The 26439-nt window shown below is 39.0% G+C and overlaps 1 protein-coding gene across 3 annotated transcripts in view; it reads right to left on the reverse strand.

Moving 5' to 3' along the window:
* The window catches only part of LOC105477057 (MALT1 paracaspase), an 86044-nt gene that overhangs the window by 13435 nt on the left and 46170 nt on the right, over positions 1-26439 (reverse strand). For all 3 annotated transcript variants that reach the window (XM_011733397.3, XM_011733396.3, XM_011733395.3), the window contains 4 exons: positions 19832-20035; positions 9145-9322; positions 8345-8419; positions 7392-7519 (listed from right to left, as the gene is read on the reverse strand). In XM_011733397.3, coding sequence (XP_011731699.2) covers positions 7392-7519; positions 8345-8419; positions 9145-9322; positions 19832-20035 — 585 coding nt within the window. The remainder of the gene's footprint in view (positions 1-7391; positions 7520-8344; positions 8420-9144; positions 9323-19831; positions 20036-26439) is intronic.

The raw sequence follows: 26439 nt of genomic DNA on the forward strand, positions 1-26439 counted from the left end.
TTCTTATGTTTTAAATATTTAGGATAAGAACTACATTATCAGGTTATATTCTCAGCATCATTTATCCACTCAACTAGTATTTCCAGAGCACCTATTATGTGCCAGACACAACAAGCATGTTTTAATTTTTACTCATGTGTAGGTATTCATAAATGGTATATGCCAATGTTTTAGGTTTTCGAATTCAACAAAAATGTTATATTATGTCTTTGTAATGTGCCATTTTCCTTCAACATGTTTTAGATACAGACTAATGTATATGGATACACATCAATTTAAATTTAGAAGTATATTCTTTAAGTTATAGTTTATCATACTTCTGTCTACTACATTATAAATTAACAATAGTAAAGGTTCTTTTTTTAAAAAAAAGAGACAAAAATATATGTGATCCAGAACTAAGTCTAAGTTAAATCAACATGTTAGGGGTTAAAAGGAGACACCTAGTATTGTAGGAGTATATTAAAATTATTATTTGTTAGAGAAGAAAAGATATACAATTTTTTTAAAAAAGGAGAAAATGAGCCAAATCAAAAAATTAGATGGTTAAAATAAGTACAAAAAATAACAAATGTAAATTAACTGAATTTTCTCATTAAAAGACCAAGATTATTAGATTGGATTTAATTTTTTTTTTTTTTTTTTTGAGACGGAGTCTCGCTCTGTGGCCCAGGCTGGAGTGCAGTGGTGCGATCTCGGCTCACTGCAAGCTCCGCCTCCCGGGTTTCCGCCATTCTCCTGCCTCAGCCTCCCGAGTAGCTGGGACTACAGGCGCCCACCATCTCGCCCGGCTAGTTTTTTTGTTTTTTGTTTTTTTTTTTTTTTAAGTAGAGACGGGGTTTCACCGTGTTAGCCAGGATGGTCTCGATCTCCTGACCTCGTGATCCGCCCGTCTGGGCCTCCCAAAGTGCTGGGATTACAGGCTTGAACCACCGCGCCCGGCCTAGATTGGATTTTAAACAATCTGTTATACGGTGCCTCCAAAAGCTACAGCAAAGCAGAAAGACATGAAATGGTTGAAAGTAAAAGTGTAGAGAAGCAGGCTAGCCTAGGGGTTAAAAGTAGGAAAGTAAAAGTGTAAAAAATAGCATATTAGGTCAACAAAAAGGAAGCTAGTGTGGCTCTATTAATATGATACAGAAAGACAAAAAAGCATTTGAAATGGAGGCATCACTACAAAATGATAAAGGTTCAATTCAATAAGAAAATATAAACATTGGCCGGGCGCGGTGGCTCAAGCCTGTAATCCCAGCACTTTGGGAGGCCGAGACGGGCGGATCACGAGGTCAGAAGATCGAGACCATCCTGGCTAATATGGTGAAACCCCGTCTCTACTAAAAGTACAAAAAACTAGCCGGGCGAGGTGGTGGGCGCCTGTAGTCCCAGCTACTCGGGAGGCTGAGGCAGGAGAATGGCTTAAACCCGGGAGGCGGAGCTTGCAGTGAGCTGAGATCCGGCCACTGCACTCCAGCCTGGGCAACAAAGCGAGACTCCGTCTCAAAAAAAAAAAAAAAAAAGAAAATATAAACATTTAAAACAAAAATAGTCACTAGGAAGTAAAAAGTGCTAGAATTACAAGAAAATTGGTAACCTGAGAGAGTTCAACATCTCAATTATTGATCAAAGAGACTATCAGCAGAAATATAGAACTGAAAAAAACCAATAAAAATTAATAGGCCAAACCTAATGGGCACACATAGAGTTCTGCAACCAGTTACTATAAAAATATCCATTTTTTCTCAAGTACACATGCAAAATTTACAAAATTTCATCTTTTACTTGGCCATAATGAAAACCTCCACAAATTTCAAAGCATAGCAACTAGACAGACTATATTTGATCACAAAGCAATTAAGGTAGAAATAAAAAGTGAAAATTCCTGCCATATTTGAAAATTAAAGATAATATATAACTTAAAGGTCAAAGAAGAAAAAACTAAAAAAGTCCCTAAACTTGTAGGATGTGACGAAAGTGATGTTTTAAGACAAATGTAAAGCCTTAGAAACTTAAATTGGAAAAAATAGGCTAAAAGTGAATGAACTATGATGATAGAAAAAGAATAAATCAAATGCAAGGCAAGACATAAACAAACAGCAGAAGTTAGTGACGTAGAAAACAATGAAAAAGTAGAAGAAACCAATGGAGCCAAAGATTGGTTCTTCAAAACGAAATAGCACAACTGGCAAAAGCTGGCAATAAAGAAAAGAGGAAAGTAGGTACAAGTAAGTAATACTGATGAAAATGGATACATAATTACACATAAAGCAGAGATTAAAGAATACTATTAGAAATATGAGCAACTAGGCCGGGCACCATGGCTCATGCCTGTAATCCCAGCACTTTGGAGGCCGAGGTGGGCAGATCACAAGGTCGGGAGATCAAGACCACCCTGGCTAACATGGTGAAACCCCGTCTCTACTAAAAATATAAAAAGCCGGGCATGGTGGCAGGCACCTGTAGTCCCAGCTACTGTGGAGGCCGAGGCAGGAGAATGGCGTGAACCCAGGAGGCGGAGGTTGCGGTGAGCCAAGATCGCACCACTGCGCTCCAGCCTGGGAGACAGAGCAAGACTCTGCCTCAAAAAAAAAAAAAGAAAAAAAAAAAAATATGAACATGAGCAACTAAATGCCAACAAAATTGAAAACTGCCTAAATTCCTACAAAAATATTACAATATTACTTATCAAAATGGACTCAAGAAATGAAAAGCCTACATGGTACGATAAATATTCACGATATTGAAGCAGTAGTATTTCTACCAAAAAAACACCAATCCCAGGTTGGTTTATAGGCAAGTTCTACCATAAATAGATCACAATTTATACAGAATTCCCCAGTAAACAACAGGGTGTACTACTTCTGTATCAGAGTTCTCCAGAGAAGCAGTACAAACAAGATGTGCACATGCGTACGCGTACACGTGTGTATGTGTGTGTGTACCCAGAGATAGAGTGAGAAGAAGGGATTGACTTAAGGTATTGGTTTATGAATTGTGGCGGTGCAAGTCTGAAATCTGCAGGCAGGCAGGCCGGCTGGGGATGCAGAGGAGAGCTGTAGTTTGAGCCCCAAAGGCAGGCTGCTGGCAAACTCACTGCTTGTGGGAGGTCAGTCTTTGCTCCATTAAGGCCTTCGGCTAACTGGATGAGGCCCATTCACACCATGGAGAGCAATCTGCTTTACTGAAAGTCCATCAGTTTAAACTTTAATCTCATCCAGAATAACGCTCGATCCATCACCTAGAGGCATCTTGAATAATGCTGGACTAAATATCTTGGCACTGAGGCCTGGCGAAAGTTGACGTAAAATCAGCCGTCACAACCTCCATCTCATTCTACAAGGCCTACGCTACATTCTATCAGCATAACACTGATACCACTAAATACTAATTTTATTTTCTCATAAAATTAAACCAAATACTATAAGAAAGTAAAATTACAGGCCCATTTCCCATATGAATATAGATATGAAAATTCTAAACAAAATGATAGCAAATTAAATCTAGTAGTATATTAAAAATATAATATATCCCAATGAAAATGATTTATCTCAAGTTGGTTTAATGTTAGACTATAAATTTAACTCACCATATTAAGAAATTGAAAGAAAAGAAACATCCTATTATCTTCTTCATAGCTGCAGAAAAACCATTTAATCTTGTTCAACATTTATTCATAATAAAAATTTTCAAAAAAACAATGTAAAGAGAACTTCCTTAACCTGATAAGGAGTGTTAATGAAAAACTTACAATATTATTCTAAATGTGAAAACATTAGCAATATTCCCTTTAAAGTCAGAAACGAGACAAGGATGCCCACAACTACCTATTCTATTCAATAGTGTCTTAGCGGTCCTTGCTAGTATTATATCAAGAACACATACAACATTTCTCTAAATCAAACCGAAAAAAAAAAAAAAACCCACAAACACAGTAGAAAAATGGACAAATGACATGAACAGATGTTTCACACAAGATACACATATAGCTATTAAAAATATGAACAATGTTCAATATCACTAATGGTTAGGGAAAATCAAATCAAGACCACATGAGATACTATTTAACATCTGATTGGCAAAAATAAAAAAGTCTGACTATCAAGTGATGGAGAGAGTACAGATTCACATTATCCCTTGCTGGCTGCGGGGAGCAGGGTAAGTGTAGACTTGGCAACCACTTTACAAAACTGTCTGGCATTCTCTCGTAAAATGGAATACTGTCACACCCTACGACAGCAATTCCAAGCCCTAGAATCACACTGCAAAGAGATTCATGCATATATATTCCAGGAGACATATACAAGACTGTTAACCACAACTAACTCGAACGCTCACCAACACAGGAGAGTAGCTGAAAAAAACTGTAGTATGTTTGCATAATAGAATATTACATAGCAGTTAAAATGAAAAACTACGGTCATGCAACAATATGGCTCAATCTTAGCAATATAATATTAAATAAAAAAATTCTAGTCCCAAAAGACTACACAGACCATATCTTTTTATTAAGTTAAAAACAAAACTATGCATACTTTTTTGGGTATATATAAACTCAATAAAACTATGTAAAAAGAAAAAGGAGTAAGTTTAGAATGGTAGTTATCATGGAGCGGGGGAAGGGAAAAGAGAGGTCCTATAATTAGATGTAGGTTACTGTCAAGGTCCTATATTCATATCGAACATCTACTCACAATAAAAACCCTCAGTAGTATGTTCAACACTTCTGATAATAATGCTGTCCTGAATAGTACAAAAATAAAAGTCGGGTTACAGACTGATGGCTGTAGCTTTATAACAACCAATTTACCTCATATTATGTTTTCCTTGCACACAGTTGAAATTCGTAAGGTGGGCCGGGCACGGTGGCTCACACCTTAATCCCAGCACTTTGGTAGGCAGAGGCCGGTGGCTCACTTGAGGCCAAGAGTTCAAGACGGGCCTGGCCAACATGGTGAAACCCTATCTCTACCAAAAATACAAAAATTAGCCGGACATGGTGGTGCGTGCCTGTAGTCTTAGCTACTCGGGAGGCTGCGGCGAGAGAATCACTTGAACGTGGAAGGTGGAGGTTGCAGTGAGCCAAGATCATGCCACCGCACTCTAGCCTGCGCAACAGAGACTGTCTCACACAAAGAAACCAAAAACTGAAAAAAGAAATTGGTAACATGTTTATTTTCCCCTTCAACTGCTTGGCTTATAATCTCTGAATACTTTTCCCCCTCTGGAATGTTTTTTTTTTTTGAGACAGGGCTCGCTCTGTCACATACGCTGGAGAGCGGTGGTGTGATCACACTTACTACAGTCTCAAACTCCCAGGCTCAAGCCGTCCTCCCACCTAAGCCTCGCGAGTAGCTGGCAATAGAGGTGCACACCATAATGCCTGGCTAATTTTAAAAATTTTTATAGAGATGGGGGTCTGACAATGTTGCCTAGGTTGGTCTCAAACTTCTGTGCTCAAGTGATTCTCCTGCCTCAGCCTCCCCAAATGCTGGGATTACAGGCACGAGCCACTGTACCTGGCCCCGAATATTTTTTTTTTTTTTTTTAATTGAGATGGAATCTTGCTGTGTTGCCCAGGCTGGTCTTGAACTCCTGGGCTCAAGCAATCCTCCTACCTCAGCCTCCCAAAGTGCTAGGATTACAGGTGTGAGCCACCATGCCCAGCCATGGAATAATTTTTAATTAAGTAATCTGGAAGATCCAAAGGGAGAAGCAGCAAAGTTCTGTTTCAAAATTGAATGATTTGTGAAAAATTTCATACAACTGCTTTTGCTTTTCAGTACTAAGACAGGGGTCAGACACAAAGCACCCAAAACTCAAAATAAGGGCTAGATTTAACTGGATTATTTATCATGATACTATTAGACCTTTACTTATTTTATACAATGAGTGGGCTGTTACCCATGAAGGGCACAATGTACATGGCACTGAGCTGAGTGTGCTCCACGTACACTGCAGGCTCTTCCTGCCTGGGCACTTCTAGGTAAGCAGACATGGTAGGACTGAAAAAGACCAGTGAAAAGCAAAACTTTCTAAGACATTTATAAAAAGTTCAAATATCCTCACAGCACATACTGGGATGCTATTCACTGCTATGACAATTTGGTACATATCATATATGGGTGAGCATGGTGCTTTTTATTAAGTTTTAAAACAGTTAAAATGTACTTAAAAATGAAATTGAAATAAAACACTGTTAGAGTTTCTGGAGCACCTTACTGGATCTCAGTTGGAATATAACTGATGTAATCCAAAGGTTTTTTTTTTTTTTTTTTTTTTTTTTTTAAAAAGCAGAGACTTTCCTTCAAATGTGAGCTTCAGAAGAAGCCTAATGCAGAAAACAAATAAAAGTGGAATTTCTCTGGTTGAAGTGGGAGGGTGGCAGGAAGTCCAAAGCCCTGGTTGGTTATGTTAAATGGAAAAGTGGCTAAGTCAAGTGATCTAACTAACATAGCTACACAGATAAAAACATGAAAATAAATATGGCTGACAGTTGGCCAAACACCTTATACCCAAACTGCCATCACTGGAACATCCATGAAACTCCATTTTCTAGTGGTGCTAGTTTGTAAAAGAATTACTTTCTTCCTTTTTATTTGTATTTTTTATTTTGAAGACAGGGTCTCGCTATGTTGCTCAGGCTGGTCTTGAACTCCCGGCCTTAAGTGATCCTCCTGCCTCAGCTTCCTAAGTGCTGGGATTACAGGTTTGAGCCACCATGCCTGACCAAGTTACCTTCTTTCTGCTATGGCTTATAAAATGTTTTTTCAAAAACCACAGTGCAATCTACCAAAATAATAGGTACTTATTCAGCATCTGACATATGCATAACATTATACCAGCAGGCAGGGAAAGAACAGATAGAAATGGAAGATGTGGCATTAGAACCCCTAGGATCACATCCTTAAATCAGGATTTTAAAACTACTAAGTTCATTAAGGAAAAAAAATGAACTCAGCTTTTTCCAGCAGTATCTAAACATTTCTGTAAAGTTTTCTCACTCCCATCCTGGGAGAGACTGCTCACTGGACATCTCCCCACCACCCCTCCACGCCCCCCACCCACCCCCAAATAGGGAGATTTGCCAGCACCAAGGCACTGGGCACAGAAGCAAAGCAGAGATCTGAGGATTCAACTTTTAATGACTGTGCCTAGGCTTAGCCTTGTAGTCTAAGTAATGCTGCACAGATGGAGAGCTACGTCAAAAGGGAAAGAAAGATGACATTAAATAGCAGAAGTGTTGCTGAATGTTATATTAATATAAAAATTGTTTTATAAAGTAGATACTAATTCCAAACCCACATAATAAGAATTAAACAATCACCAGAGAGGGAACCCTGAATAGGTGTGTCCCCCCTGCTCTTTTTTCTGAGTAGTTTCTCTTTATTTTTTACCTTCTGCAACTTCATCCAGTAACACAGTGATTTTCTTATCTTCTAATAATCTATCTTTCAAAAATTTCATAAAGATTCCATTTGCTAATCCAGAATGCTGGATTTCAAAAGCTTCTGCTCCTTGACACCTTAAAAATAGAAAAAGAAGTTAAACCAGGCACAGAAAGGCAAATACTGTATGTTCTCACTTATATGTGGATGCTAATAAAAATGAACTCAGAGAAGCAGCCAGCAGAATGGTGATTACCAGAGGCTGGGAGGTGGGCATGGCACAGGGACTGTTAGTCACAGGGTACAATGTTTCAGTTAGGAGGAAAAAAATGGTAAGTATTTGAGGTGATATGTGAATTAACTTGATTCAATCATTCCACATTGAATACGTACATCATAGCATATCTTTGTATCCCATAAATACCTACAATTATAACTTGTCAATATCCAATAAAAATATTTTTTTAAAAAGAAAATGTTAGAAAAACAAACACTTGCCACATGGGACTTCTGTGTACACTGATGAGCCTCATTTTCTCTTCTGCCTCTCACATGACATCAATAATTAAAGAGTTAATCTTTAAGCAGGAACTACATGCCCAATTTGGGCTTAATAATAAGATACCACGATATGGAATGCTAAAGTTGACGATTTAAAATTTTCTACCAAGAACATCAAGGAGGTAAATTTATGCCTACGTGTCTATAGGTATTTTCTAGGCCTCTAATCTAGAATCAAAAAGACCTCAGGAGCCAGGCACAGTGGCACATGCCTGTAATCCCAGCGACTCAGAAGACTGAGGCAGGAGGATTGCTTGAGCCCAGGAGCAGTGAGCTATGATGGCGCCTCTGCACTCCAGCCTGGGCGACAGAGTTAAGACCCCTGCTCCTAAAAAGCAAAAGCAAACAAAAAGATATCAAAGAATAAAGGAAACTTCAACGTAAACATAAAATTTTCTTACGTGGCATATCCAAACACAATATTGGCGGTGACTTTTAGTGCATCCAAGATTGGAATGGTATCATCGTAGTCATTTCTATTCAACGGAGGCAGAGAAGAGCAGACAGAAATATGAAAAGTTAAAGATCATCCTTAAAAGAGTATAAATAATGAGATAATACAACAGTATTTTAGAATACATAATTTAAAATTATAGATTCAAAATTTTTCATCTAGGTAGCTACATATCTACCCAAAATAACCCACTAACTCCTTGTGAGCTTTAAAACCGGAGTTGCATTTGAACTCTGGCATTGGATTTTGATTCGTAAATGCTGAGCAAGCAAAAAATAGTAAATCTAGAGGCACTGGTTCTATTTCTTAGAAAGGCAATGGCAGATAAATGGGATCCAAACCTCCAAACATCTGCTTCGGCTACTCATTCTGTATCTGGAAGACCAGGACTGACTAGTGACCAGAAATCCCAACTCCATGGGTGCTGGTTTTGTTAATTCCTGAGGGAATAACTACAATGATTATTAAAGTCATCTAAAGGCATTCTGGAGAGTTGAATCCCCTGTAGTATGAGTAAATGCCCATGCCCTTTAGTTCTTTGTTTATGTTCTATAGCAAATATGAAGAGTTAAAATAATTAGATACACATGGAGTAAATATATTTTTCTCTAGTTTTGTTCTTCCAGTTTCGATGTATAAACTAAAATTCACACACGCAAATGGCTGTTAGCATTTCGCAGGTTTCTCTAGTTTGTCAAGGTTGATATTTAACTCCAACAATTGTTTAATAAAGATTAGAAAATTTACCTTTTCCTACACATATCCAATAAGAATACATTAAGTCCAGTTTCTTTTTCTTGCATCAATTTCAGTATATTTTGTACACACAGACAATTTTCAGACCTATATGGATTTGGAGCATCAACAGGGACCATGAAGCTGTTCCCAAAATTTTCATAACCATGTCCTGCATAATACAATAACCCTTTGAAAAGAGGAAAATAAAAGAGAGGTAGATTTCAATTCTAAATGCACTGTGAACATACAGACTGCATAACTTTTTGTAAAAAAAAAAACCATGACTTTAATTTTCTTCAAGGTGATGTGAGCATATGTAAGAAATACCCAATTACAAATATAGACAATGTTAATTTGCATTTAAAATTATTGGTAACAGGTCAGGCATGATGGCTCACACCTATAATCCCAGCACTTTGGGAGGCCAAGGCAGGGAGATCACTTGAGGTCAGGGGTTTGAAACCAGCCTGGCCAATGTGGTGAAACCCCATCTCTCCTAAAAATACAGAAATTGGCTTGGCGTTGTGGTGGGCACCTGTAATCCCAGCTACTTGGGAGGCTGAGGCAGAAGAATCACTTGACCCTGGGAGGTGGAGGTTGCTATGAGCTGAGATCATGCCGCTGCACTCCAGCCTGGGCGACAGAGCAAAACTCCGTCTCAAAAAAATAATAAATAAAAAAATTATTACCAACAATCTGTACTTAAAATTTGCATTTTAAGACAGTAACAAAATGCTGTCTGAAGTATATCCTAATTTATAAAAGTAATATATTTGTAACCAATAGTATAATCTAAAATACAATTTTATTTTATGATATATAAAAAAGAATGCAGCTAGGATTTCTCTCCTGACTCATTTGTCTCCTCCATGAAGCTAGGAGTTCTGTTAGGGCAGAGACAGTCTTACATTTATTTATTTGTGTATTCCTGGCATACAGCAGGAGCTTAGGAAGTATTTAACAGATGAACAAACACACACAATTCAGATGAACAGCACCTGCAATATGAAGTTAAGAAACTCCACAGGTATTACCATAAACATTAGTTAAGGGTTATTAAAATATAAAGGTAGTTTTATAATCAGAGATGGGAAATCTGATTTCACAGATTACTATTTTTTTCTTTTTGCTATGAGATATGAATACCAATCTTCCATCTAGAGTCTTTTGAATTAATAATCTAAAATTTGCGATATTTTTAGGACTCAATAGATGAATCATATTTCCTTACTGAGAAATGATACTATAAAAACTAACACAACTCAATGTTTTCTTGAAAATAATTTTGTTTTGGCTGTAAAAAACAACAAAAATATCAGTCTGAACTTCTTCATAAAAATACTGGACAAAACACTTTTGAAGATATCCTCCCCTCTGCTTGCAATTTCTGGAGCCCACTAATTTTGCTCTCTCAATATTCTGGATTTAATTATTTCTTTACACGGTATTTTAAAGCAAACAGTAAAAGCCATTTAGATAGGGAATCCAAAATAGCTAATCCATTGTAATTATGGCCCCGACTCCTAGCAGAGACTGTGGCTTTGAGAATTAAAGACAATTTGCTGCATGTGGTCCTACAGGACAAAATCCACGTCGTCTGTTTTTTTTGAATTTCTATTAAAATGAGAAAAACGGTTCTTTCAAATACAACATTTCAGCTAAAATGAGAAAATAGATACAGCCATTTATCAAGTGTGGGTTCCAGCTCATGTGTGCTCTGGAAGTTATCACATAGGCACTGAGAGATGAAAAAGAAGGACGAAGACAAAGTTCCTAACCTCTTAGCAGGAGACCGGGAGATTCATGTATGGAGATTCACACATGTTTATGTTATCAAGCAACAATGAAAGTCATCATATAATTAAATGCCATAAGTCATGTTAGTGGAACAACCACCGTGTATGTATGAAATGAATAAAGTACAGAGAGGAATATCAGTATGAAGTGAAACAACAGGGGATGGTCTTAAGAGAGGGAAAGGCTAGAAATTTGGAAAGGCAGAGAGAGAGCAAGGTAGATTATGGGCAGGAGAACAGAAATAAACAGATAGGACCTGGAATGAAAGCTAACAGAAAAGAGACTAGCTTAGCAAAAAACTAAATTACTGTTGTGAATGAAAATAAGACAGCACACATTGGCCGGGCGCGGTGGCTCAAGCCTGTAATCCCAGCACTTTGGGAGGCCGAGGTGGGCGGATCACAAGGTCAGGAGATCGAGACCACAGTGAAACCCCGTCTCTACTAAAAAAAATACAAAAAATTAGCCGGGCGCGGTGGCGGGCGCCTGTAGTCCTAGCTACTCAGGAGGCTGAGGCAGGAGAATGGCGTGAACCCAGGAGGCGGAGCTTGCAGTGAGCCGAGATCGCGCCACTGCACTCCAGCCTGGGCAACAGCGTGAGACTCCGTCTCAAAAAAAAAAAAAAAAAAAAAAAGAAAATAAGACAGCACACATAGGGAATTTTAAAAAGGAGTGCACAGATAGGTTTTAAAAATAATGACCAAAAGAATGGATTTAATTCAATAAACGACAAAGATCAGGTAACTGAAAAGACAACCCACACAACAGGAGAAAATATTTGCAAATCATTTATCTGATAAGGACAGCTTGTATCCAGAATAAAGAACTCTTTCACTCATCAGTAAAAAGACTAATGATGGCCGGGCGTGGTGGCTCACACCTGTAATCCCAGCACTTTGGGAGGCCAAGGCGGGTGGATCACCTGAGGTCATGAGTTCAAGACCAGCCTGGCCAACATGGTGAAACCCCATTTCTACTAAAAATACAAAAACCCAGCCAAGTGTGGTGGTGGGAGCCTGTAATCCCAGCTACTCAGGAGGCTAAGACAGGAGAATCGCTTGAACCCAGGAGGCGGAGGATGCACTGAGCCAAGATCCCGCCACTGTACTCCAGCCTGGGCAACAGAGCAAGACTCTATCTCAAAAAAAAAAAAAAAAAAAAAAAAGACTAATGACTTGATTTAAAAATAGGCAAAGATCTGATGCTTCTCCAAAGAGGACGTATGAGTGGCAAATATGCACATGAAAAGATGCTCAACATCATTAGCCACTAGTGAAATGCAAATCCAAGTCATTTCACACTCACCAGGATGGCTACAATAAAAAGACAGACAAGAACAAGTGTTGGCAAGGATGCAGAGAAATTGGAACCCTCATTCATTTCTGGTGGCACAAATGTAAAATGGTGTAAGAACTTTGGAAAGAGTTTCGCAGTTCCTCAAAAAGTTAAATACAGATTACCATATGACCCAGGAATTTCACTCCCAGGTACATACCGAAGAGAAATGGAGACTATGTTCACATAAGAATGTGTACACAGTTGACAGGTGCAGCACACCAACATGGCACAAGTATACATATGTAACAAACCTGCACGTTATGCACATGTACCCTACAACTTAAAGTATAATAATAATAAATAAATTAAAAAAAAAAAAAGAATGTGTACACAAATGCTCACAGCAGTATTATTCATAACGTCCAAAAATGTCCATGAGATGATAAATGATAAACAAAATACAGCATATAATTGAATATTATCTACTCCTAAAATAATGAAGTTCTAGTACATGCTGCAATATGAACGAACTTTGAAAACATTATGCGAAGTGAAAGAAGGCAGACATAAAAGGCCACATATTGGGTGATTCCATTTATATGAAATGTCCAGAAGAGGCAAATCCAGAGAAACAGAATATAGATTTGTGGTTGCCAGGGGCTGGTGTAAGGAGGAATGGGAGTGACTGTTGACGGATACAGGGTTTCTTTTTGGGATGATGGAAATGTTCGGAAGTTAGGTAGTGGTGACTGATGCCCCACCTTTGTGAAGATACTGAAATCACTGAATTATACACTTATAAAATAGAGTACAACTTATACTCCTCTATCAAGTATTCAAAACATAACTCTATTTTCCATCAGTCTCTTTACTGCTTCAAGAGCAAGACAAACTTATTTTTAACCTCCACAACTTTGCTCAAGTTACTCTATCTCCTTTCTATCTACTCTCCTCAAGGGTTATTTCCAAAGGTCAGAATCCTTAGCAAGTTACTACCTGGTAACCACTACCTGGTAACTGGTTTGTGGCTTTCTAACACACTTCAAATTCTCCCTACCTTGAAATGCTGTAGCAGCACTTTCTGACGATCACACACAGGCTTTTCCTGATATTGTATAATCCTATGTCTACTTAGTTTTTCTGATAAGAAATCATAATGACACTAATCTTTTACATTTGCACACTCTGAGTAGCTCTTATCTGAAATGTTTGGGACCAGGAGTGTTTTGGATTTGGGGTTTTCAGATTAGAGATACTCAACCTGTATATTTTCTTGGTTTTCAAAGGACTTTCATACACACAATTTAATTTTAATCTATATAATAACTTTAAATGATTTCTATCCTTATTTTATAGATGAGAAAATTAAATTACAAAGATTAAGCGATTTGCTTAAAATCACAGAGTTGATGTATGTTTTGACTCCATAGTGTTTTTTCTCATTGTATTAAAGGACAATAATTTTCTTTTTTTGGGATGGAGTTTCACTCTTGTTGCTCAGGCTGGAGTGCAATGGTGCGATTTCAGCTCACTGCAACCTCCCGGGTTCAAGTGATTCTCCTGCCTCAGCCTCCTGAGTAGCTGGGATTACAGGCATACACCACCACGCCTCGCTAATTTTATATTTTTAGTAGAGACAGGGTTTCTCCATGTTGGTCAGGCTGGTCTCAAATTCCAGACCTCAGGTGATCTGCCTGCCTCGGCCTCTCAAAGTGTTGGGATTACAGGCGTGAGCCACTGTGCCCGGCCTGGGACTAAAACTTTCTTAAAAGGACAGATCATGATCTGTATTCACTATTATTTCCCTCAGCACACAGCATACTCCTTCATCTGGACTGTCGATGTAACGAAAATAACTCAGCAAATACTTACTGAATTGCATTAAATTAACAATGCAAACCAATCAAGACAGTCTCAGATCTGGAGTTCTCTTTTCAAGGGTCTTTTAGTAGAAATGGTACCATTTCAACAACTGGTATTACTTAGAGACAACTGACAGCAGGCCTAGGTGCTGCCTCCCTCATGTCAGGTAATATGTTTGGCTCCAGCAAGACTTGACTGGGGTGAAGACACAACTCTGAGGGAAGGCTTAGCTTCCATTCATACAGGGAAAAGCTGAATGTTGTTCTGTTACATTAATGCCACATGCCCAGCCCTCCAACTGCTGAATGAAATTAAGGCACTTAACACCAACATATGTTTTTTCTTTCCCAAAATGTCTTATGAAAAGGGTAACTATTCTGTATCAAAGTCTGCAACCAAATTATATTGAGGGGAACTAAGTACTTTTGTGTAAAATGAACTAGTCCAAATCATTTTTAAAAAAATTTTATGTATTTATTTATTTGAGACAGGGTCTTGCCCCGTTGCCCATACTGGAGTGCAGCAGTGCAATCACAGCTCACTCTAGCTTCGACCTCACAGGCTCAAGCTATCCTCCCACCTCAGCCTCCCAAGTAGCTGGGACCACAGGCGTGTGCCACCATGCCTGGCTAATTTTTAAATTTTTTGTAGAGATGAGGTCTCACTATATTGTCCAGGCTGGTCTTGAACTCCTGGGCTCAAACAACCCTCCCACCTTCGCTTCCCAGAGTGTTAGGATTATAGATGTGAGCCACTGTGCATGGCCCAACTCACTGTTGTTGTTGTTTTAAATTCCATCTCTAGTACTGCTTATTTATTTAACTATCCTATTACTCAAGGATAGAGAAGAAAATATGTGTTTTTTTACAAATGTCAAAAAACTTACTATACTTAGAAATATAGTTCTGCAAATTAGATCTTTAGGGAATTTTATTTCTTGGGAGGATGATTCAAGAACATAGTCATGGATATTTATTTTTGCCTACAGAGAAAATAATCGTTTAAATGAAAAACTTTTCCACTCAACTGAATATGCACTCCACGTAGCACGTGAGGGGCCGATAAGCACAACCACCACCACCCCAGCAGGCTTACACAGCACTTACTATGTGCCAGGCACTGTTCCAAGAAAGGTCACTAGTTATATTGCCTCACACAATCCTCATAACAAGGTAGGTAATATTAACAACCCTCTTTCACAGATGGGAAAACTGAGACATGAAGAGGTTTAAAAGCTCATCCAAACTGAAATGCCTAGTAAGTGACAGAACCGAAATACAGATGCTGGCCAGCCTTGCTACTGTGCTATATAATACTGTCTATAATCTACTGCTGGCTTTTTAGGGAACTTGACTCTCAGACAATGTAAAATGTCAGTGCACTGGTTTTTCACTGTTTTACTACAATATAGCTTCAAACTCCCCAACTTTTTTTTCTCAAAATAAAAACCTTAGGCAGGCCGGGGCATGGTGGCTCACGCCTGTAATCCCAGCATTTTGGGAGGCCAAGGTGTGTGGATCCTGAGGTCAGGAGATGGAGCAAGACCATCCTGGCTAACACAGTGAAAGCCCGTCTCTACTACAAATACAAAAAATTAGCCAGGTGTTGGTGGCACGTGCCTGTAATCACAGCCGCTTGGGGGGCTGAGGCAGGAGAATCGCTTGAACCCAGGAGGCGGAGCTTGCAGTGAGCCAAGATCACGCCACTGCACTCCAGCCTGAGCGACAGAGTGAGACTCCGTATCAAAAAACTAAACAAAAAACCCCACAAAAAACCTTAAAAACCTAAAAAAAAAGAACCCCTCAAAAAACCTTTGGAAGACCCTTAACACACAGAAACTGATTAAAGCTGGGTTTCTCTCATTGAAGCCTGAAGTAGAATGCTACCTAGTCCAAATCACCAATCTAAAGATGAAAAAGTGCTTGAATGTCTTTAATCAATTGACAGGAAATGACAATAATAATGGGTACAATATTTTGAGCACTTTTAGTGTGCCAGGCACAGGGATAATTATTTTGTCTTATCCTGTTAACCTCATTAATTTAGTTCTATCCATTTTGTAGATTCCTTTTGGCTTAGAAAAGTTAAAGAACCACAGTCACACGGCTAGTTAGCAGAAAGTCAAAGCTTCGAACCCAGGCTAACTACACTAAGGCCCACTGCTTAACCACTGAGCTACGTGAACTCAACAGCTGCTCTGCTGCAGGTCAAATAACACTTTTGCCATATTCCGACCAGACTCCTTTACTGTTCTTCTACACGAATGCACAGCAAAGCTGCAGCAAGCAATGAACACAGAAAGGCTATGTGGGGACAGATCTCAGGCCAAAGGGCTACTTTTTATCCTGGCCATCTATACAACATAACTAGAAATCCTTCTCCTTATTTATATTTAAAGACATGTAGTGTAAGTCAGTTATTTCTGATTTGGGTTCCTGTTTTTTATGTTTATATATGTTTAAAACTGAATTATTGTCTGTTCTGTTGCAACTTTTATTTCTTCTACAAACCTGCATGCAATATAATATAAAAGGGCATGAACTCGAGTTCCTCAGTTCTCCGAATCTAGCTGTTCATGCTGAAATTCCGGTGACTCTGCCTTCCATCTTCCCCCACAGCCCTAGAGCACTGAGTCCCCTGGTAATATCAACTAGCAGTAAAGGCACAGTCCAAAAGAAAAACTAAACGTTTCTTTATGATATGCCCTAAACCCTCAAGCCTGTACCACACTTACATTTAGTGTAGATGTGTCTGATGTTTGGAATATTCACAATACTTCAAAATATAATGCAGCCACCCTGTTAAGACACGAATCAGTAGGATTCAAAAGTTTTCTAGCTTTCTTAAGCTGACATTCTGCTTTAACATGCCTCTTTATTTTGTACTCCAAGACGATGTTTTTATATTGGGGCAAAGCTTCAGCCTAAACTGCAATCTTGTCACAATTTTTAATATTTCTGATTCTCTACTTCACAGGGGCAACTAAAGGATTTGTTTTTGTTATTTTGAGATGGAGTCTCGCTTTGTTGCCCAAGCTGGAGTGCAGTGGCATGATCTTGGCTCAGTGCAACCTCCCCCTACCAGGTTCAAGTGATTCTCCTGCCTCAGTTTCCCAAGTAGCTGGGATTACAGGTGCCCACCATCATGCTGGGCTAATTTTTGTACTTTTAGTAGAGATGGGGTTTCACCACATTGGTCAGGCTGGTCTCGAACTCCTGACCTCAGGTGATCTGCTGCCCACCTTGGCCTTCCAAAGTGCTGAGATTACAGGTGTGAGGCCACAGGATTTGTTTTTACAAGTCAAAAAAAGGGCTTAAAAGCCAAGGTGAAAATATCAATAAGAAATGAGAATAAACAACCTAGGTAGTAATTCTTCATATAATTCCCTCAATCTTTAAATACTTCACCGACACAGAAACCTAAACTGATTAATTTTTTTTCCTTACACCTCATCACTTCTAGTGAAGTTTTGGAAGCCTTTTCCTTTTTACGCCACGTAGGCACCTTAAAAGCTGAGATCAATTGTATAATATAAAAACAAACAACACCCCTGATGCCAGATTGAAAATACAGGTTGAGTATCCTTTATCTGAAAGACTTGGGACCAGAAGTGTTTCAGATTTTGGAATGTTTACATACACATAATGAGGTTATCTTGGGGATGCCACCCGAGTCTAAACATGAAACTCATTTATGTTTTTCTTTTCTTTTATTTTTTGAGACCAAGATTCCAAGTCTCATTCTGTCGCCTAGGCTGGAGTACAGTGGTGTGATCTTGGTTCACTGCAACCTCGGCCTCCTGGGTTCAAGCAATTCTTGTGTCTCAGCCTCTTGAGTGGCTGGGATTACAGGCATGCACCACCATGCCCAGCTAATTTTTGTGTTTTTATTTTATTTTTTTGAGATGGAGTCTCGCTCTGTCAGCCAGGCTGAAGTGCAGTGGTATGATCTTGGCTTACTACAACCTCCACCTCCCGGGTTTAAACCATTCTCCTGCCTCAACCTCCCGAGTAGCTGGGATTACAGGTGATTGCCACCATACATTTTTAGTAGAGACGGGGTTTCACCATGTTAGACAGGCTGCTCTCGAACTCCTGACCTAGGTGATCTGCCCACCTCGGCCTCCCAAAGTGCTGGGATTACAGGCGTAAGCCATTGTATCCGGCCCAATTTTTGTGTTTTAGTAGAGACGGGGTTTTGCCATGTTGCCCAGGCTGGTCTCCAACTCCTGGGCTCAAGTGATCCACCCACCTCAGCCTCCCAAAGTGCTGAGATTACAGGCATGAGCCACCTCGCCTGGCCTCATTCATATTTCATATACATCTTAAAGACATAGCCTGGAGGTAATTTTATATAATATTTTAATAATTTTGTGCATGATACAAAGTTTTAACTTTGACACCTCATGACTTAAGGTGTAAAATTTTCCACTTGTGGCATCCTGTTGGCACTCAAAAAGTTTTAGACTTTGGATTTTCAGATGAGGAATGCTCAACCTGTATAAGCCAATTACCAAGGTGGCATATTTGCACTGTATATTCTTTCAGATTTTCATGAGAAAAAATGGATGGATACGCCCATTAGTCATCACTCCATAAGACTTATAAGCAAAGTTGTATTAACACATCAGCATAATAGCTGAAATCTCACATTTGAGGTGTTTACCTTGTTAACTTCATTTGTCTTTCTCTAAATCCTCATTATTTAGAGAAGGAAACTCATTTAAGTAAGATTTTAAGACTTTCCCCATCCCTTATACAACAGTGTGGTAAATCTTGGGGGGGGGGGAAGCTTTTGTTTCATTAAAAAATCTACTTTGAGAACCATTAAAAATTCTAACCAAACTTGCCTTATCAATCTAATTACAAATAATAAGAGTAAATTTAGAAATTATTAAAATAAAATAACTGGAAAGATACAGGAGCCAAACCGGTACTTTTTGTTTATCATTGTATGCCTAACAACAGGCCTGGAAATGTCACTTCCCTGGCAATCTGATGTTATTGCACAATGTCACAGAAGCACAATCCTGCAAAACACGGTTCAGATGAGCTCAACAGCTGGCCTTCCCATATTGAAAGCAATAAATCACCAAATAAATGATTTGCTACTGATAGCACATTCTGTCTCTTTTGAAATTCTTTACTATATATGCAGTGTTAACATATTTAGGTGAAAGAATGGGAAAAAAAATTTAAACATTTACTGTTAGAATTTTTGTAGAGGTACATTTCTAAGCATATCTGTATAGAATTTCAATTTACAAATTGCTTTTATAGGCCCCATCCACCAACATTTCCTTGTTAAAATCTAGTTCCCACTAAAAGACTAGAAAATACCATGCAATAGTTAGGAAAAAGAAACATACAAAACATACATTCTACTAGAACCTTTTATGCTATCCCCCCAAAGAAAACCCCACATACTGCAGTATTTTCCACATATGAATGTGAATTTTGCTGTGTGGTCATCGAGTTTTACTATACTGTGGCTCTATCAATAAAAAAAATCACAAAAGATAGGCAAGAATTCTAATAAGAACAATATGTTTTGGCAAAACAAGAAATATAAAAGTAAAGACATGAAGCTAATTAGTTATTCAGATGGAATGAAGATCAAATGTATCATCTTAATAAGAAAAATAAAACTCTTCCATTCAACAACATGCTTACCTTATCTGATTTTCAACTCTTAACCTAACTGGTATAATGAAAAGAATAATGGATAATTGTAAAAACAAACATTATAAATATCTTACCATATACTCCCTTGTCTAAAAGGAGTAAAAACTCATCCACAGCATTACGCATCTCATATTCAGTAAGATCCAACAGTGAAACGACTTTAAAGTCCAGCTGTCTCAGTAAGTTAGTCAATTCGTACACGTCCACCAAAGGAGCTTTGAGCTTGGGGTGCTCACGGTAATTCATATTTCCTATCAAAAGGGCAACCTTGTCCTTTGCTTTGAAAAAACAAAGAAAGGGGGTGTTTAAAGAAGATATAAAGATTAGAACAAAACCTATGGAAATGGTAGTATAATAAAAAAGTATGCTTTAAGACTGCATTATTTCATTTCAAATAAGATTTCCTTATTATTTAATTTCATATTAGAACTATTTATGTAGCAGATCAATATTCTCTGAGGAACACAGATGCTAACAACATCAAACTGAAATTAAACATATTCACACTTCTGAGAGCCAGGCAAAGGATATTTACTAGCTGCATATGAAGCATAATAGTAATTAATATTAAAGTTTACTTTTAATAAATTATAACAAAAGGGATGTAATATTCAACTAGACTTTTGGAGCAAATTTAAACAAGGAGTATCTGAAATTGGGTTCCCATCAAATTAGGTTCTGTTTTGCTGAGAATGGAAGAGGCTAAAATCAAGATAAATAACTAAAAAAGGGACAGGAAGAATTCACATTAGAGTGAATGAAGGGAAATACCAAAGAGAGAGAGAACTTCATTGAGTACTATATTCTCGGTTTCTGCAGTAGCCATGTAGATGTACTACTGCCTCTTCTTAGCATCTTTTAAAAATACTCCTCATTTGAATCAAATGAGGCTATTTCAGGGGTATGTGAAGATTTTGTGTATGAGTACCTTAAAAGTTCATTTTTTGAACTTAGTGCACTGAGACTTTGCTCAAAGATAATATATTCTGATAGAAACAGTTTTTTTGTTCGTAAAAGAAAAAAAGATGTGTATCTATGCCTATAAGTAGCAGCTAGCTTAACCAGGTGTGCAGCCCATCTAAAACAGTGTGGAAGGCTGGACAGTGCTTATGAGGTCTTCAACACGGTACCTTTCTTTGATAGCCTGGAATGGGGTCAGTGGTTAAAAACTCAAGACCCACTGGTATCAAAGGGAGGAAAAAAATTAAAATTAAAAAAAATAACACTCCAAAACCTCAAGACTATTCCGTGACAATAAGAGCCTGTGATGGCTCTTTCTTGAGGGCTGACAGTGGGGCGTGTGCAGCAGCTGTCATGGTAGCAGCAGTGATAGAAATGCCAGGGAGCAGAGAGACAAGGTGACAAGAGTACCTGCAGCACCAGCCAACTGGCTGAAGAGCCGCCTGGCCAGAACTGCAGGCCACCCACCTCTGACACAGGCCAGGACTCGGTAACCAACCCTGTTTATTTGTAAGTTATGAATACTACTCTTACAAAGTTGAAACAGGCATGAATAATCACATTGCTGACTTGACGGCTACAATATGTAATTTCAGATGTTTCAAATCATTGAGATGATTATTTCACCAAAAATCTGCTGAAATTGCTTTTCTTTCCATAGAACACTTAAACCTAGTGTTAAAACTGGCATCAACTTAAAATACTGTGACTTTCTCAAAGGATAAAAAACTCTACTTTGTGAAAAGCCTCAGTAATTTTACATCATGTCATCTTTATTCTGTATGTACATGTTCAGAGATTTCCAGCAAACTGCCCAGTCTTATCAATATATATAACAGTGAAATGATACTTAAGCCACATCATTAATTCAATGAAAAAGCTAAGAATACTCAGCATGGATTTCAATAGGAGGCAGCATAAAACTTAACATCACTTGTATTTCCTTTTGTTTTTGAGATGGAGTTTCGCTCCTGTTGCCCAGGCTGGAGTGCAATGGCACAACCTCGGCTCACTGCAACCTTCTGCTGCCCGGGTTCAAGCAATTCTCCCGCCTCAGCCTCCCGAGTAGCTGGGATTATAGGCATGCGCCACCATGCCTGGCTAATTTTGTATTTTTAGTAGAGATGGGGTTTCTCCACGTTGGTCAGGGTGGTCTCAAACTCCGGACCTCAGGTGATCTGCCCACCTCGGCCTTCCAAAGTGCTGGGATTACAGGTGTGAGCCACCACGCCTGGCCTTGTATTTCCTTTTCAAAATTTATTTTAAAATAAGCTAGTATTCTTACACTAAAGTACCCACTATAGGAAGACTGTTAGCTGGCTAATCCACAGCACATTTTTTGTGAGTCCATCAATGCTATTAGAATCCAGATCCAACCTCAACAGAGTGACAGACTCAGATCAATCTTCTTCTAAAGTGAGGGGAAATGCGAGAATGCATTGTCTCTGGTTTACATCATTATAGCCCAAATCATAGGTTTACAGAAGAGGTTAAAAAGTTACTGGGGTAGTAAAATGCTTGTAAATCATTCCATTTTTCCACGGAATACCATCATTTAATTATACACATCATAGATTTTTATTGGTAGAAAACAATTATAAGTATATAATAAAAAGAAATCACTGGGTCTTTAGGGAAATACAATTAACTGTCAAACTAAGCATCATGGGATGTTTTTGCTGCTATCAAATCTTTATTCACTGGTTTTGTTATCTCTTTGGGAAAGAAACACTTGGTACAGTTTACAGAATGCACAGGCTCAATAGTGTGAGAACTACAGGTCTTAAAATGTATGTATTGATAATTGTCTATAACACTTCTAAAATTTTTCCCCAATGATAATTTTTAATAGCTAGTTTCTAAGATGTCTTAGAGCATTTCCTTGACTTTAATGGTGAAAAAGATGGAGGGGTAAGTAAATCTTACCTGTCCAATCTACTTGTAAAACAGTTCCTGGGTGACAGGTGAACTGGGGTGATCGGAAGATGGAGAAGCAGTAGAAAGGGAGACGAAAAAAGACACGACAGAGAAACGAACAATAAAACTTGAATTTGAGGAGGTAAGACTGAGGAATAAAGAAAACTTCAAGATGGCAAATATAAAGCAATTTACAATGGTCTTCAAGTGATAACATAAATGAAGGGAATTTTTCTGTAGAAAAACATTTGCTGTAAGAGCTATCCACAACTTCTTGAACACAAACCATTTATTGGAAAAGTGAAACAAAAATGCCACCGGATTCAGCAAAAGAATAATGAAGCCACTTCAGAAAGACATTTTAACTCGTGATTCTAAACAGCTTCCAAAGTTTAATGTAATATATTCTTCAAAAACTGGTGTTATATCGTTAGTCCCATGTCTAATAATTTTATTATCTTACTTATCTAAAATGAGTTAATATTCAGAAGCACCTAGAAAAGGAGCTGGCATATAGTAAATGCTATTAAGTATTTGTTTAAAAATCTCATGTATTAAATCTTTTAGTGACTCTTCACATCCTACAAAATAAAGTCCCAGTTTGATGGTGTGGGTGAGGAACAGGCAGCTCAGTATTGCTGGAAGGTGGAGGACTAGGGAAGGCGTGGCTGGGGGCTAGACTGGTGATGTAGTTTGGCATTCAAGGCCATCTGCATTCTAGTCCATGCCTATCTTTCCAGCTGTGGTAGCAGGCGGCCCCCAGCAAACCACAGTATCCTTGCCCTTGTGAGTACAGTCACCCTACCTGTCAATCTGGGCTGTATCGTGACTTTCTTTGCGCAACATAATATGTGACTCTGCCAGTTCAGGATCTAAGCCTTAAGAAGCTCTGACAGTTTCCACTTTGGAGATCCAGCCATGACATAAAGAAAACAGCTACATGGAGAGACCACTCAGGGAGGGACAAGGAACCGAGGGAAAGAGGGAGAGGGAAAGGAAGAGAAAGAAGTTGGGGGGCGGGAAGAGGAGGGGATGACAGAGAGAGACAGACAAGGAGAGGGAGAGACAGAGTGAGAGGAAGAGAAAGAGAGAGAGGGAGGGAGGGAGATTTTTCAGTCTTCACAGTCTTTTGGCAACCCCCATTAAGGTGCCAGGTATGTAAGCGAAGTCATCTTGAATGTTGCAGTCCCAGCCTCATCTGACTGCAACTGCATGAGAGACCCCAAGAAAGACCAGCAGCACCACCTGCTAAACCCAGTCCAACCCCGAGAACCATGAGAGATAATAAAACTCATGCAGTTCTTAAGCTAGTAAATTTTGCAATGTTATTCAGCACTAAATAACTACATTACCAGTCACTCCTTCCCTGGTTTCCTACCTTCCAACAATACTGAACTACTTGTTCCTCACCCACACCATCTACTTCATGCCTCCATCCTCACCATGTCTTCACCCTTTTTTCCCTCTCCTTCATTTCTGAATGAACTCTCATCCCATACATTTTCATTTTATCCCCTTGAGAGCTCCCAATTCATCCTTGAAAATTGTCACCTTGGCTTTGCCTCTTAGGATAAAGCCTTCTCTAACTCTCCTAAACTAATCTGATCACCATCTTCTATAAACAATTTCTAGATTCTTTACATATTTCTACTAGGCATGTATCATGTACTATATTATTCATTTAATGTCTGTCTCCTATTAGTATCCCAAAGCCTTGAATTCACAAACCAAGGCTTGTTCTCTTGTTTCATTAAGCAGCAGTTCCCACCCTTTCTGCACCAGGGACCAGTTCTGTGGAAGACAATTTTTCCATGGACAGTGCCAGGGGAGGGGTGGTTTTGAGATGAAATTGTTCCATCTCAGATCATCAGGCATTAGATCCTCCTAAGGAGTGTGCAATAGAGTTCACACTCCTATGAGAATCAAATGCCGCTGCTGATCTGACAGGAGGCAGAGCTCAGATGGGAATGCTCGCTCACTTGCCTCCTGTTGTGTGTCTCAGTTCCTAACAGGCCACGGACTGGTTCTGGTCCATAGCCTGGGGGTGGGGGACACCTGTCATAAAGCACAGATGAAACATTAGATAAATGTTTGGTGAACTTCCATGATAGAAGTTGACTTGATATTCCATTTATCTTATTCTTTCAATTGGGACATGTTTGAGAAAGAATACCTGGCATAATGGAGCTAACAGAGGCTATGGAATGAGAGACAGCTGGGTTTCAATCCTGTCTCAACCACTAAATTGTATAATCCCGAGCAAGTTTTACTAAACACAGTTTTAAATTTTCATCTACTAAAAATGAGGAAAAATACGTACATCTCAGGGTTAAATTATACATTTCACTAGGTGAAAACACTTAGTTTATTAACATTACTATTAAATGCATACTTGTGATTAAACTATCTTCAACAACTAACCCAGTTACATTCGGATCTTGTCATTTTGTGTACCTAAGACATATGTATGCTCCTCACTATGGAATATGATGGCTATGCCTTTGTTCAGAACACTATTTTAATAGATATTTCTTAATCAGCAAAGTCTGTCTGGAGATCTAAAGAAAAGACCATAGAGCTGGAATACATGAAAACTTACCACTATGAATGAAACATAGCAGGTTGTTTTTTTTTTTTTTTTTTGAGACAGTCTCGCTCTGTCGCCCAGGCCAGAGTGCAGTGGCCGGATCTCAGCTCACTGCAAGCTCTGCCTCCCGGGTTTCCGCCATTCTCCTGCCTCAGCCTCCCGAGTAGCTGGGACTACAGGCACCCGCCACCTCGCCCGGCTAGTTTTTTTGTATTTTTTTTAGTAGAGACGGGGTTTCACCGTGTTAGCCAGGATGGTCTCGATCTCCTGACCTCGTGATCCACCCATCTCGGCCTCCCAAAGTGCTGGGATTACAGGCTTGAGCCACCGTGCCTGGCCTGCAGGTTTTTGTTTTTTTTTTTGAGACAGTCTCACTCTGTCGCCCAGACTGGAGTGCAGTGGCATGATCTCCACTCACTGCAACCTCTGCCTCCCAGGTTCAAGCGATTCTCCTGCCTCAGCTTCCCAAGTAGCTGAAACTACGGGCATGTGCCACCACATCCGGCTAATTTTTTTTCTATTTTTAGTAAAGTCGGGGTTTCACCATGTTGGTCAGGCTGGTCTGGAACTCCTGACCTCAGGTGGTCCCCCTGCCTCGGCCTCCCAAAATGCTGGGATTACAGGCGTGAGTCACTGCGACTGGCCTTCATAGCAGGTTTTCTTAAGGTGGTAATTCACAGTCCCTTATCCTTATCAACATCAAACACCTTCACCTTCACTGCCTCCTGATTCCATGATCATGGCTTGGACTTTGCGTCAACCTAAGCTGCTCCACCTCTGAAATCTAAAATAATCTATTTCCTCTTTGTAATCAAAACAACTTCCTATTCTTTTAACAGTTTTGCCATCTACTACTTATTCTACTTCTCTTCTAACTTGGTGAACTTTAAAAATCTCCTGATTCCTTCATTTTCTCCCAGTTTAGTAACTTTTTGAAGGTTTTTTTTTTTTTTTTTTTTGAGACAGAGTCTCACTCTGTCACCCAGGCTGGAGTGCAGTGGCGTGATTTCGGCTCACTGCAACCTCCGCCTCCTGGGTTCAAGTGATTCTCATGACTCAGCCTCCCGAGTAGCTGGGATTACAGGTATGTATCACCACACCCAGATCACCTTCTCTATTTTAAAGCTGAGTTCTGCTACTGAAAAATCACACAACTGATCTGAACCATTATAAATTCTTAATTTTTAAAAGTCTTAGTTGGACTCTCAATACACATTC

This window comes from Macaca nemestrina, chromosome 19 (assembly GCF_043159975.1).
Source record: "Macaca nemestrina isolate mMacNem1 chromosome 19, mMacNem.hap1, whole genome shotgun sequence".
In the NCBI taxonomy this organism is placed as follows: domain Eukaryota; kingdom Metazoa; phylum Chordata; class Mammalia; order Primates; family Cercopithecidae; genus Macaca; species Macaca nemestrina.